Source organism: Pogoniulus pusillus, chromosome 8 (genome assembly GCF_015220805.1).
Source record: "Pogoniulus pusillus isolate bPogPus1 chromosome 8, bPogPus1.pri, whole genome shotgun sequence".
NCBI classification, from domain to species: Eukaryota; Metazoa; Chordata; class Aves; order Piciformes; family Lybiidae; genus Pogoniulus; species Pogoniulus pusillus.
The window spans coordinates 585,920-600,038 of NC_087271.1; the positions used below are offsets into that span (position 1 = coordinate 585,920).

The window sequence follows — 14,119 nt, forward strand, 5'->3', positions numbered from 1 at the left end:
GTGTGCTGGGAAGGGGACATCTTTCAACACCCCACCTCCATCTCCAGCAAATGCAGGGCAGATGGCCACACTCTCCTCACTCCCCTGCATGAAGGGTCCCTGCTCCGTCCTTCCCCAGCTTTAGCCTGTCTTTTGCAGCCCCGCTGGTGATTCCCCATCCCCCACTTGGAGCGAGGTGAGGACTATTCCTATCCCGGTAGCCTTCAAAAAGATCCTGGAATGCTCCCTCCTTCCCTGCTGCAGCTCTAGGAATCATGCTGCGTTCTGGCATCCCTCTTACTTTGGGGCTCTTCCAGCTTCCACTTAGACCAAGGTCGGGCTGCAGCCCCGACGCTGGGAAAGTCCCGTCTGGACCAGCCTCTGGGGCTCCGTCTCTGCCTCCCTCTCCTCCCCGTCCCTTCCCTGGGCATGGAGCCTGGCCCTGCCTGCCTGCAGGGAAGGTTACCCGGACGGGTGCGGGGCAGCCGCGCTGGGGTGTGACCGCCGGGTCAGGGTTTGCATTCATTACAGACCCGTTAAAAACTGGCTGGCTCAGCCCGGCGCAGGAGCAGCCTCGGCGTGCGGCTGATCCCCAGCCCCTGGCAGCCTCCGGAGAAAGAAACCACTCCTAGCCTTACCCCGGAGGGGTGCTCGGCGCAGCAGCCACAGCTAAGAGTGCTTCCTGGCACTCTCTCCCGGCACTGCTCCTGCCCGGCTTGTGCCGCCCGGTGCCCATGGCCGAGAAGACCTTTCGCTATGGGTTCATCATGCTGGGTTTCTTCCTGGTGATGACAGGGATGTTCATCATGAGCGTGGAGAAGCCTCACATCTACATCACCTTCTGTGCCCTGGGCGTCCTGCTCGTAGCCGTGGGCATCACCTGGAGCATGTGCCAGTGCTACCCCAAGGTAGGCTCCGTCCCACTGCCGTGCACCTCACGGAGCTCGAGGTCTGGATGGGTCTGGGGGGGCCGTGGATGTGTAACCTTGGCTTCCCCTACCCCAGCAGACCCTGGAGAGAAGGGTGAAGTATTGGTTTGGGAGGCTTGTGCTCATCTACACCTCTCTGCTGATCCCTGCAGGATCTAGCCCTGCTCTCTCACCCCCCTGTACCCCTGCACCTGCACCTCCCCAGGCCTGGAGTTTTTCTTCCAACCTGGCAGCAGGAAATAAGCCCAAGGAAATCACTTTGTGTTCATCTCTACTATGTGACCACCCCTCAATCCAGTGCCTTCCCTGCACTCACACTGACTGGGGGATGGGTGGGCTCCCAGGACTTCAAAGAATGAGATGTGGTGGTCTAGAGTGGCCTGCCCCTGCCGAGCACAGTCCTCACTTATTGGTCTCCTTGGCAGAGGGCACTGCCGGCACAGCCACATGTCCCTGCCCCAGGAAATGGAGCTGGCAGGAGAGGCTTTTTTCCAAGGAGATGGTGTCTGTGGCACTGACCTGGGCACTGCTGGATGGCCTGTCGACAGCTTGACTGCCCCCCGAGCTGTGGGGTGGTGCATGAGACTCTGGGACCAGCTGGAACCCTCTGGACTGACTGGGGCCCCTGGGACCAGAGTGAAGCTGACCTCAGCTCCCCACAAAGCCAAGCTCAGCCCCAGCTAGGAGGGAGAAGTGGCTTTGTCCCCATGCTCGGAGTTTCATGAAGGACAGGGCACCCTCGGTGTTGTCCCTGGCCACTGACCTCCCCTGTGGGTGGTGGGGCCTGTCCTGGGCTCAAAAGCATGACCCCAGTGAGGACAGAGTGCTGGGAGTGGGGCAGGCTGTGTCCATTCAGTCACTTACTGACGTTCCCCCAAACCCCATTTCCAAGCAGGGCCTCCAAACGTGCTGGGGAAGCCTGAGACCCCAGCCCAAGGGACAGCCCAGCTGCTCTACCACTGGGGAGGGCTGAGGGTCCCCACACCCAGCACAGCCCCTGGGCCCTGGCTTTCTTTTCCTCCCCAGATAACCTTCATCCCTGTGGACCCTGAGGCTGAGCGGTTCCTGGACCACAAGGGCACGGTGATGCCAGCAAGGGACACCTGGTAGGTCCCGGCCCCAGTGTCTTCATCTGTACACAGGCTTATCTGCATGCCCCTGGGGACAAGGGCCACTCTGAGCACCCTGGCACCGGGGCAGCTACACCTACTGCAGCAAAAAGTGACAGGCAGGGGCTGGGGTGGTGAAAGCAAGGGCTGGCGGAGCCCTCCCGGGGCAGAAGGGTGCGAAGCAACCAGCTGCACTCCCGTGGGCACCCCTCTGCGAGGGCCTGCTGGCTCTTCTGCGGGCATGGGCAGTGAGGCGGCCTCTAGAGCACCCAATGGTGCCCTGCGTGCACATCCCTCAGCACCTCCCAGGTTCTGCTCAGCACCCCATTCCTCCCTTGTCCCCAGCTTGCAGGCACCGTGTCCCAGTGAAGAGGCCACCAGCATCTATGAGAAAAGTCTTCCATCCTACGAGCAGATTCAGAGGCAGGCGGAGGGCTCAGCCCTGCATCCGCCCATGGCCCAGCCCAGCCCTCGCAGCTGCTCCCAGCCGGGCATGCAGGCAAAAGCAGAGGTGCACCAGGAACCCGGGGGTGGTGCAGCCCCCCGCCAAGAACCAGTGCTTCTACTGGAAGTGTCGGCAGACAGCTGGTATGTGGTGCCCAAGGGGGGGGAGCGGCACGGGTGGGATGCAGAGGGGGTCGGACCACCTGTGTGGGAGCAGGGAGAGGAGGCAGAGGGGTCTTTGCTGCTCACACAGCCCTGCTGTAGCCCGGATGGTGCCCCAGGCCGTGGAGAGCCTCAGTCCCAAATGATTTCCCAGGAGGAGATCTGGATTGCCTTGGGTCGTTGTTTGCATTTTGCCTTTGTTTCATTTTATAAACAATGTCCCTTGCCAGAATAAATCCCGAGTTCCTGCTCAGACCTGGGGAGAAATGAGATGCTCAGTAAGTGTCCCTCAAACCAGATGCTGTCTCCAAGGTCCATGCAGTGGTTTGGGAGGTCCCCAAAGTGGTTTTCAGGGAGATGTGGGTCGCCATCCTGCGTTGCCCCCTCTGCTGCACTCGGGACAGGGTGCCCTGTTTTCTCCCGGGGATGCAGGCGCAGCATGCAAGGGCAGGTGCTGCTTTGTCCCATGGTCAGGAAGGGGAACCTGGACAAGCTGTCCCTTGTAAGGGCTGGGGTGGAGCCCTCCCAGGGCGCCCCAGCCACCCAGCAAGAGGGCTGGCGATGCTGGATGTTGGCTGAGCAACACCGAGCCCAGAGCTAGGTCCAGTAGCCACCAGCCTCAGGGAAACCCTGCAGCTTCTGCCCGCTTGATTTTAGCCTGACTCCCCCTCTGCCCGCTGCCCCTGCTCAGTGTAACCCCCTCTTCCTGCAGCCCACCCAAGCCGCCGCTGGGGGGCGCCTCGCTGGCATCCCTCCTGGAGGACATGGACACACCGTCGCTGGAGGGCTCTGTGCCTGGCAGCCCCGTGCCGCAGGGCCGGCCTCTGCCATCTGCCATCTGCTGCAGCTGCACCCCAACCAGCTGCCCAGCGCGGGGACAGCACCCTGGTACCCCCCACAAAGACACTCTGGAGGATGACCTCTACTACGGGCTCCAGGATGGGCCCAACCCTCTGCTCGAGGACAGTGACTGCGTTTTTGAGCCTGAAAACTGATTTGCTGGGGAGAGTGGCCACTTGGCACGGACTCATGTCATGAGGGGGACACAAATGTCACAGGCTGGGGCTGCTCCCTGAAAGCTCAGTGCCTGAAGGGTGGAGGGGCCCCCAGACTACCACCCATCCCCTGTGCCATGCTGTCCACTCAAGCCCGCCCAGCTGCACGGGAGGCTCCCAAGGGCAGCACCAACACCTCCTGAATGCCTGCAGCACAAGGGACAAGGGGACCCTTGCTGGAAGCCTTTGGATGGGTGCAGGATGCAGGGCTAGGGGGGATCTGGGCTAAATAACGTGCTTAGGAAGGGAAAGGCTGAGCTTTGCTGCTTGAGATATGGGAAGTTCGTAGGTAGGTGAAGATGCCTTCACTCCAGGCTGGCTTCACGAGACAGGGATGTCCACAAAACCTTTTTCCCACTTATCAAAGCCCCTCCGGGGTTAAAATAAGATCCTGAGACTCTAGCAGCAGGCAGGCTTCCTGCCTCCAGAGAGCACAGACTGTGCTGTCCCCCATCTCCTGCAGGAGGACCAGCTTCCAGTGCCGCTGGGGGCAGGAGGACTCAGCCGAGCCAAGACCCAGGTGGTGGCTGTGGCTTCCCGCGGGAGGCTGGAGGTGATGGGTTTGGGCAACCTTTTCTCTGTCAGCTGGGCTGGTGTCAGCAGCTGTGCTGCCGTGGGTGGCTTTGCCTGCCAGTGCCTGCCATCTGCCAGCCCCCTCTGAATAATAAGCATTGGTTTCAAAGTCACGTTGGAGCTAAACCTGGTTTGTCACCATGACAGGGGCACCACAGCAGCTTTCCACAGCCTGCTTGCAGCACACAGAGACAGCAGCGCCGGCGGGAGCTGTGACCTCCACCTGCCCTTCAGCTGCCTGGGGCTGAGCCTCCCGGGGCAGCTGGACTGGGATCTGAGAACTGGTGGATGCGGCAGTATGGGGATGGTGAGAGTCTCTCACCCTGCTTTGGAAAAGTTGTGCTGGATGCTGCATGTGGCTGCCACGGCCCTGGGGGATCAGGGAGCATGCTGGCACAGCCCCTCAGCGAATTTCTGTGGGCTGACAAGGCCAAAACCAGGGAGGAAGCTGGCACCTGAGAGGGATGGAGCATGGGAACCTGGAGACGATGCTCCTCAATCTCCCCTGCTGCCCAGGGAGAGCTTTGCTGGTGTCGTCCGGTGTGATACAAGAAATGGCTCTACTTGGAGGCTTTGTGCCCCTGTGTCACCCCTCCAGGCACCCCTGTGCCCTTTGCTCACTCTGATGTCACCACAGCAGCAAGGGGAAAAGGGACAGGCAGCGCCTACGTTCTGGAGGTGTTTACAGACAATGACGCTGTGGGAGGGTGGGGAGCGAAGGCACCAGTGTTTGCTAAACACTGCTGGCAGCCATCCAGGAGGAAACATGACCCAACTGTTCCCACCTGCTCCACTCCTGCCCGCCCTTCCCGCTGGCTGTGGAGACACTTGGAATGGGACAAGTTTCAGCAGTTGTGGAGGGTGCCTGGGGCAGGATGTTGCTCTGCATTGCTGGGTTGTGTTGGGCGTAGGAGTCTTGCAGAGGCACAAAGTCCCCCACGATATCCTTCCCTCTAAACTGGAGGGATATGGATTGGATCTATGGACTGTTTGGTGGATGAGGAATTGCTTGGATAGTCACATCCAGGTGATAGTAGTCAACAACTTGATGTCTGGACAGAGTTCTGTGACAAGTGGCATCCGTTGGGGGTCTGCGCTGGGACCAGTGCTGTTTGGTGTCCTTATCAATAGCACAGACAATGGGACTGAGGGCACCCTCAGTAAGTCTGCAGATGACAGTAAGCAGTGGGGTGAGATGCATCCAGATGAGCTTGAGAATTGGGTCCATGTGACCCTCATGAGGCCCAGCAAAGCCAAGTGCAAGGTCCCATAGGCATCTGGCTGGGGGCAATCCCTGCTATCAACCCACGCTGGGGGATGAAAATATTGAGAGTGGCCCAGCAGAGAAGGATTTTGGGGTACTCATGGATGAAAAGATGGACATGAGCTGGCAATGTGTGCCCACAGCCCAGAAATCAAGCACATTCTGGGCTGCATCTCCATCCAGCAGCATGGGCAGCAGGTCAAGGGAAGGGATCCTGCTCCTCCGCTCCTCTCTGCTGAGACTCCACCTGCAGCACTGGAGCCAGCACTGGAGCCCTCAGCACAGGAGAGACAAGGACCTGCTGGAGTGGGGCCAGAGGAAGCTGCAGAAATTATCCCAGGCTGGAACCCCTCTGATGTGGGGACAGGTGGAGAGAATCAGGGTTGTTCAGCCTGGAGAAGCCTCAGGGTGACCTTCTGGTGGCCTTTCAGTACTTAAGGGGGGCTTCAAAAGTGCCTGTTGTAAAGGACACGAGGGGATGGTTTTCAGCCAAAGGGGAGGATTTAGAGTCGGCAGAATATTTTTAAGCTGAGGGTGGTGAAACACTGACCTGGGTTGCCCAGAGGGAGTAGATGTCCCATTCCTGGAACCATCCCAGGTCAGGTTGTTTGGGGCTCTGAACAACCTGCTTTAGTTGGAGATGGCTCTGCTGATTGCAGGAGTACTGGACTAGATGACCTTTAAAGGTCCCTTCCTACCCAAACCATTCCATGATTCTATGCCCTGAGCTTCACTTTTGCCAAAAGAAACGGAATTTTCCAGAGCATTTGCCTCGGGCAGGGCAGAGAGGACTGGGGCAGAGGCTGCAGCCTCTCCCCTCAGCCTCCATTGTGCAGCCATCACAGCGCACCAGTGGTGTAGTGGTATCATGCAAGATTCCCATTCTTGCGACCCGGGTTCGATTCCCGGCTGGTGCACAGCGCAGCAGCCTTCTCTTGGCTACCGAGCCATTCCCCGCGGGCCAGAAAGCCTGGGGCGCAGAGGAGCTCCCTTTTGCTGCAGCCACAGAGGAACGCGTGGGATACTCTCGGCCCTTGCACCCCTCTGCCAGCACTGTGGTTCCCTTATGGTGAGATGGCAGCAGGGGATTGAGGGGGCCTTTCCCCCTTGTTAGGCTTTTCTCTGTTGCCTTTTCTGCTCTCTGCTTCCACCATCCCAGAATCAGGACACCCCCTTCACATGGACACAGCTGGAAGTATTAGGGCCAGGTATCCAGGCCAAGACCTTCCCACTGCTCAGCATGCAGAACAGTGGAATGGTTTAGGCTGAAAATACTCCTGAGATCAATGAGTCCAACATGGAAGTGTGTGTGGGGCAGGGGAGGCCTTTGGTACCCCCTCCTCTGGGGGCTTTCTCCAGACTTCCCACGGAAATGACTTCTCACCCATGCAAAAAGCAAGCAAGTGACTCTTTGGGGAGACTCCCTCAAAATGGGGTACCCCAGTGCTGGGCTGCCCTAAAGGTGCCCCAAAGCTCCATCTCTGCATTGCTGGGTGACTTGGAGGTGCACGACTAAGCTGAGCTGACAGTAAAGCACAGGACTTGTCCCCAGGAACATCTTGGTGGCTGCTGGACTCCGGTGATGCTGGCTCGTTGTGGCAGGGTGGTCTGGCATGCCACCAGGTAAGCAAACAAGGGCGCAGGCTCCTGCCCGAGGTCTCGCTGAAATTAAAACACATCCATCCAGATAAAGCAGAGTGAGACACTGAAACCACAGAAAGCACAGGCTCTCTCCTGGGCGCGTCGGGGCTGTGCAGCCTGGAGACCAGAAGGCTGCAGGGAGACCTTTCGTTATTTAAAGGGGCTTATAAGAGAGCTGCAGACAGACTTCTTAGCAGGGTCTGTTGTGACAGGACGAGGGGTGATGGCTTTAAACTAAAAGAAGGGAGATTTAGGCTAGATAGGAGGAAGACATTTTTTATGCTGAGGGCAGTAAGACATTGACCCAGATTGCTTAAAGAGATGGTAGATGCCCTATCCCTGGAAACATTCCAGGTCAGGTTGTGTGGGGCTCGGAGCAGCCTGATCTAACTGAAGATGCCCCTGCAGGGCAGTTGGACTGGATGACCTTTAAAGGCCCCTTCCTGCCCAAACCATTCTACGGCTCTGTCTGCATCCGTGCACACCACACACATGGTTACAAAATCCACACACCCGTACGCGACGCACACGTCCCTGTCACACGCAGAGGAGCTCACGAGTAACCGGCAAACGAAACCCGCATCTCCCTCGGAGCAGGGAGCAGGAAAAGGGTTTGCTGAAGGTCTCGGGGATGCTGGGGCAGTGTGGGAGCCCGGCGCTGTGGACGCGGTGGGGAGAGCCACGGGAGAGCACCAACCGCAGCCTGGGAGAATAACATTTGCACTGTGACGGCTCTGCGAGCAAAGCCTAAACAGGATTAGAGGCTTCCATGGAAATCCGCCTCCGAAGCAGGCCAGCAAGAGGCACAGAAAAGCCTCCAGCCCCTCCTGAAAATAGTCCTTTAAGCGTCTGCGCTCCTCTCTCCGAAGGTCCCGGCGAGACACGGGGACTCCTGGGGGGTTCCAGCTGGCTGGGGAGCGCAGCCGGGCGCTCCCCTGCCCTCCGCTCCCCCCACGGCGTGCCGCTTCTCCAGGCGGCCGCGGCTCCACAGTCCCCACCGCCGCCCCGTTAATGGTTAACCCGCCCGGGTGGGCTGATGGGGCCGGCGGCAGTGGCGTGATCCCCCCGCCCCGCCACGCCGGGCAAAGCCACAGCTGCCGCTGCGCTCCCGCTCCTCGGCACCACGTGTGCGCTCCGGTTCCCCGCGGATGCGCTTCTCCACGGGTGCGCTCCGGTCCCTTCTCCCTGGCTCCTCAGCTCCGCGGGAGCTCTCCGGCTCCTCCGCAGGTGCGCTCCGCTCCCCGGCTCCAGTTGCGCGGCTCCGGCTCCCCGGCGCCTCAGCTTCGAGGGTGCGCTGCGGCTCATCTACAGGTACGCAGCGGCTCCGCGGTCCGGGATGCACCGTGGGGAAGTGTCTTCGCGGCTCCGCGTCACTCCGCGCTGCCCGTCGGGGGTCCGGGCTGGCACGATGGCCCCGCGGGCTTTGGTGCTGATGCTGGTGCTGGCGCTGGCGCTGGAGCGGGTGGCAGCGGAGCTGGCGGAGGAACTCGTGCTGGCCATAGGAGCAGCTGAGGAGGAGGCAGCTGCCATCGAGGCTGCCCCGTCGGGGTCGGGTCCTGCTGCCTTCCATCGTGCCACCAAGGTAAGAAGTGTGGAGCGATGGGGGAAGCTGGGGCTGTCGCCTGTGCGTGTGTCTCCAAGCCCGGTGCTCGCACACCCACAGGCATCGTGGCGGCTGCCCGGGCGCTACATGGTGGTGCTGCAGGCTGGCATCAGTGAGGCCGAGGTGCGAGGCACGGCGCAGAGGCTGCAGGCCCGTGCGGCTCGGCGGGGATACCTGACAGAGCTGCTGCACATCTTCCACCTCCTGCCTGCCTTCCTAGTGAAGATGAGCGGTGATGTGCTGGATACGGTACGGGGGAGCGAGCGATGAGTCCCCGTCTGGTGGAGGACAGCAGCGGGGGTGGGCACTGGTGGGTTCCCCCAGCCCCAGAGCTTTGTTACCGTACTGAGCACTGTGTCTTCTTCCCACAGGCGCTGAGGCTGCCTCATGTGGAGTACGTCGAGGAGGACTCCTATGTCTTTGCCCAGAGCATCCCCTGGAATCTGGGCAGGATTGTACTGGCACAGCCCAGTTCGGGTGCCTACAGCCCTCCCAGTAAGTGCTGGGGCTTGGGGGAAGTCCCACAGGTGTTTGGGGCAGGGTCAGTGACCCCACCCGCTTCCCTGATCCCAAGGGAATGGGAGTATCCCCATTCCCCATGGTGCTGCTGCTCTGCAGCTGCATTTTGGGACCATCTCAGATGGCCAGGGCTGCCTGTGGCGATGGTCACCTTTTCCCCTGTGTGCCTGGTAGATACTGGTGACCTGGTGGAGATTTACCTGCTGGACACCAGTGTGCAGAGCACCCATCGGGAGATTGAAGGCAGGGTGCTTGTGACTGACTTTGAGAACGTCCCTGAAGAGGATGGGACTCGCTTCCACAGGCAGGTGAGCCCCGAGGTGCTGCATGCTGTACCCACCAAACCCTGGGTGGAGTTGTGGCACTTCACATGACACGAGGAACACTTGAAGCAAAATGGGCAGGACATGCAGCAGTGGAGCTGTGGTCCTGTGGGCTCTTGGCACTCTCAGTGTGGTACATTTGGGGCTGTGGCTAAGCTGCTTTCTGGGCAAAGCAGGCTGGGTGGCCACAGGCGTGTGTTGAGGTACCCACTGCAAGAGGGAGCTGAGGTCCGCTCCACCTGCAGGGTGAGGAGAGCTGCCTGTGCCCTGTGGTGGGTGCTGGTGCTGCCCTGTGTGGGTTTGTCACTGCTTGCGTGGAGGAGCCCAGTACTGGCACAGCTCCAGAAAGGGCTGCCCACCTCCCTGTCCTTTCTGCCAGCTTTTCTCCTGAACAGGATGATGGTTTTTATCTTCTCCACAGCCTGAAGTATTTCAAAGGATTTATTCTGCCACGGGATTTGGCTGGCAGGAAGCAGGCTGTGGGGCGGCAAATTGGTGGGATGCCATGGGCTGGAATGGGGTTGCAAACCTGCTAGGTTTGGTGCAATGAACTGGAGTGTAAAACCATGGTGCCTGCACCAGGCCAGCAAGTGTGACAGCCACGGGACCCACATGGCTGGGGTGCTGGGCGGGCGCGATGCCGGCGTGGCCATGGGTGCCAACATCCACAGCCTCCGCGTGCTGAACTGCCAGGGGAAGGGCACTGTCAGTGGGACCCTCATTGGTGAGTGCCCCCAGGACCTGCAGAGGAGCACAATCCCCCCTGGAGTCCTCCACCTCATCCCTGTCCTGTGAGAGTGTCCTGCCTGTCTTGTTGCCCTCAGGCCTGGAGTTTATCAAGACGCTTCTGGAGGCTCAGGCCCATGTGCCCCTGGTGGTGCTGCTGCCCTTTGCTGGTGCCTACAGTCGAACGCTGAACACTGGCTGCCGGCGGATGGCACAGCTGGGGGTGGTGATGGTCGCGGCTGCTGGTAACTACAAGGACGATGCCTGTCTGTACTCACCAGCATCTGAGCCAGAGGTACAGGCTGGGGGGGCGCTCCTCGAGGTGCTGGGACATGTGGGGCCATGTCGCCACCACCTCAGGCTCATTCTCTCCAGTGCCAAGTTGGCTGAGCGGGCTGGGACTGCACTTCCCACCCCATCCCATCCGCCTCTGTCAATGCCCTGGCAGGTCATCACGGTAGGTGCCACCAACAGCGAGGACCAACCCGCCTCCATCGGCACCCTGGGCACCAACTTTGGCCGCTGCGTGGACCTGTTTGCCCCAGGGGATGACATCATTGGTGCCTCCAGCGACTGCAGCACCTGCTTCACGGCACAGAGTGGCACCTCGCAGGCGGCTGCACATGTGGCAGGTGAGCTGGGCTGCAGGGTGCTGAGCAGGGCTGGCCCTTGACTTGCTGGCAGTGCTAGGTACGTATCCCTGCAGGCGCAGGGCATCACGGCTGCCCGTGATGGGGACATTTTTGGGTGCCACGGTTTGGCACATTTGGGGCCTGCAGAGAGCTGTGAGATCCCATGATGGGCTGCAGTGAGTCCACTGGTGTCTCTCTGGAGTTGTGTGGCTCAGAGGGGTTGTGTGTGGGTGGCTGTGCAGTCCTTGGTTCTCACCACGGTCCCCTGGGCTCTTGGCAGGCATCGCTGCCATGCTGCTCAGTGCCGAGCCCCAGCTCAGCCTCGCCAAGCTCCGGCAGCGCCTCCTGCACTTTGCCACCAAGAATGTCATGGACATGGCCTGGTTCCCCGAGGAGCAGCGGCTCCAGACGCCCAACAGCGTGGCTGCGCTGCCTGCCCAGCTGGGCACAGGTAAGGACCTCCTATGCATGCTGAGTGCTCTGCCCATGCCAGGGAGAGATGTGCCTGGGTGACAGCACAGCGTGTGGGCAGGGCACGCCCCTGCTCGAGGTGTGCCAGGCATGGCTGAGCACAAATGTGCCTGCGTGCATGCAGAGGGTGGGGTGCAGGCCTGCCAGCCTTTGTTGGCAGCCTGATCCATGCCATTGGTCATTTCACATTGAGACGCTGTAGCAGACCCGAAGGACAGCTGGTGAAGGGTCTGGAGAAGGAGGCTCTGTGAAGAGTGGCTGAGGGAACTGGGGTTGGTCACGCTGAGGTGAAGGAGGCTCAGGGGAGACCTTGCTCTCTGCAACTACCTGAAAGATGGTGGGAGCCGGGGGGGTTAAGTCTCTTCTCCCAGAGAGAAGAGGAAATTTCCAAGAGGAAATGGCCTCAAGATGCAGCGAGGGAAATGTAGGCTGGACATCAGAAACCATTTCTTCCCTGAAAAGGCTGCCAAGGGCTGGAGCAGGCTGCCCAGGGAAGTGCAGATGCTGGAGGGGTGTAAAGGCTGTGCTGAGGGTTCAGTGGAGACCCGGCAGTGCCGAGTTCATGGCTGGAGAACAGTTCTGTGCTTTTGGGTGGTGCCTCGGTGCTGCTGTGGCTGTGCGCCCCACCGACAGCGTCTGCCCCTTGCAGCCCAGCAGCTCTACTGCCGGTCGGTGTGGTCGGCTCGCTCGGGGCTCACTCGGCACTCCACGGCCGTGGCTCGCTGTGCCGGCACCGAGGAGATGCTCAGCTGCTCCAGCTTCTCCCGCAGCGGCCGGCGGCTGGGGGAGCACATGGAGGTGAGCAGGGCGTGCGGGGACGGAAGCGCTTCTTCGGAGGGGTGTCCCCTGGCCCCCGACCACCTCTGGTGACACTGTGCTGCCCCGGCTGCAGGACAAGGATGAGCAGAAGCAGTGTGTGGCCCACAACGCGTTCCGGGGCCGCGGTGCCTACGCCATCGCCAGGTGTTGCACATGGCCCAGCGCCGAGTGCCGGATCAACGCCAGCTCTGCGGCGGGCGCCGGCTGCTCCCAGCAGGACCACTTACTGACCGGTAACGGCTGGCACAGCGGGCAGCAGTGTCTGGAGCCAGTACCCCGAAACTGCGGGACCTGGGGGTGAAAGGGTGGCTGTGGGCGCTGCGTGTGTGGAGCAAGGGCAGGCTCAGGGCTCAGCGCCTGGAGGTGTGCCGGGATGCTGCCTGGCTGCCCCATACCGACCGCCGCTCTGTCCTCGGCAGGGTGCAGCTTCCGCTCCTCCGGTGCAGCGCTGGGTGACGGCGGCAGACCCGTCCCGGGCCCAGGGGACAGACCCAGCCACTGCAGCGGTGTGACAGGGGTGACGGCGCACGCCTCTTGCTGCCCTGCCGCCAGCCTGCAGTGCCGGGTGAAGGAGCGCACGTCCCCGGGACCGGCGGAGAAGGTGCGGCCCCGCTCTTGTTTTGCCCTTGCTATCCCTCTCCCGGCCAGCTGGGGGAGCCACTTTGGCTTGGGCGTCTCACTGCGGCTGCCCCAGCCGAGCCTCCGCCGGCGCTGCCAGCTGCCCGCCCGTGACAGGGCACTTCCCCCGGCTGCTCCGTGCGGCACTGGCCACGTCGCTCCGAGCCCTGGGGACGGCAGGGCTGGGCGCGTCTCTGTCCCTCTGCTGATCCGTGGCGGGTGACCTCTTCTTCTTCCCCGTTAGGTGACCGTGTCCTGTGAGGGCGGCTGGACGCTGACGGGCTGCAATGCCCATCCTCACAGCCCTGGCACCATGGGAGCCTACGCCGTGGACAACACCTGCGTGGCAGCCCGCGGCCCGGGCAGCGGCGCAGCCACCGCCGTCGCCATTTGCTGCCGGAGCCAGCAGTAGGGACAGGCCGAACCGGCGCCGTGGCCGCCCTGGCCCGGCAGGCCCAGGGGCTTGGGTGGACTGCTGTGCCCCTGGCTCGGCACCTTCCCGGGGATGCGCTGCTGCTCCCGGCACGCTCCTGGCACAGCTCTGGCACGCAGCTGCTGACAATCTCCGCGCTTGGGCTGCCCTGGCGCTGGGTACGAGGCTGTCACCCATCCTCTCGCACACAGACCCTGGGGGCTCTGCCAGAGGTCTCCAGGCAGCCCCCGCACTGCCGGAGTGCCTCCGCCACAGGAGCCGCCTCAGCATCCTTTCCCCACCGCCTCTTTCTCCAAGTACCCTGACTGCAGGAGCCTTCGCCAGGCTGCTCCTGTTGTCACGCAGTGTGTGCCAAACCCACCGCCTCCTCCTGCTGGGGGCTGCCCCTCTCTTTCCTGGTGAGCTGCTGGGCTCCCGGGACAAGCGGAGGTTAGCCTTTGCGGGGCAGCCTTCCGAGGGCCTGGCTCACGTCCCCAGGAGGCTTTCGTTGTCAGTCGAGCGTAAGGGCTGCAGTTTAATCAGTCTGCTTGTTTTAATTAGATTTTAATCTGCATCGCTAGGAGTCAGCTTCTGCTTAGTTGGTGGTTTTTTGTTTTGTTCTTTTGAGTCAGAGTTAATGATCTGCTGGCATTGCATTAACAGCTTCCCTTTCAGCTCTGCCCCGGCCGTGGCTCCTGTTGAGAACAAAGACGAGAAAGCTTTCCTAGTACCTTGGTTTATACATTTGTACCTCAGATATTTATTTGGGATTTTATAAATAAACATTTTATAAACCTCTTTTAAAATTTCCTAGCCCAGGAGATGTGATCCGGTGCCTGG

General features: G+C 61.1%; 2 protein-coding genes and 1 non-coding gene across 4 annotated transcripts; all 3 read left to right on the forward strand.

Moving 5' to 3' along the window:
* The first annotated feature begins 558 nt into the window (after positions 1–558).
* On the forward strand, positions 559–4,364 carry BSND (barttin CLCNK type accessory subunit beta). The gene is made up of 4 exons (XM_064148259.1): positions 559–887; positions 1,935–2,014; positions 2,363–2,605; positions 3,336–4,364. The coding sequence occupies exons 1-4, from the start codon at positions 714–716 to the stop codon at positions 3,616–3,618; spliced, it is 780 nt and encodes a 259-aa protein (XP_064004329.1). The 5' UTR covers positions 559–713; the 3' UTR covers positions 3,619–4,364.
* Positions 4,365–6,361: 1,997 nt separating this feature from the next.
* Positions 6,362–6,432, forward strand: TRNAG-CCC (transfer RNA glycine (anticodon CCC)). The gene has a single exon. It is a non-coding gene; the product is annotated as a tRNA-Gly (tRNA).
* A 1,283-nt stretch (positions 6,433–7,715) lies between these two features.
* Positions 7,716–14,085, forward strand: PCSK9 (proprotein convertase subtilisin/kexin type 9). Of its 2 annotated transcripts, XM_064146920.1 has the most exons (12): positions 7,716–8,738; positions 8,820–9,008; positions 9,131–9,254; positions 9,453–9,586; positions 10,184–10,325; positions 10,426–10,622; positions 10,776–10,959; positions 11,240–11,410; positions 12,080–12,228; positions 12,323–12,482; positions 12,669–12,850; positions 13,112–14,085. In XM_064146920.1, the coding sequence occupies exons 1-12, from the start codon at positions 8,493–8,495 to the stop codon at positions 13,277–13,279; spliced, it is 2,046 nt and encodes a 681-aa protein (XP_064002990.1). In that variant the 5' UTR covers positions 7,716–8,492; the 3' UTR covers positions 13,280–14,085. The 2 variants fall into 2 exon arrangements, with proteins under 2 accessions (XP_064002990.1, XP_064002991.1); XM_064146921.1 differs by lacking the exon at positions 13,112–14,085 and having other exon boundaries at positions 12,323–12,393; positions 12,669–12,805.
* The last annotated feature ends 34 nt before the right edge of the window (positions 14,086–14,119 follow it).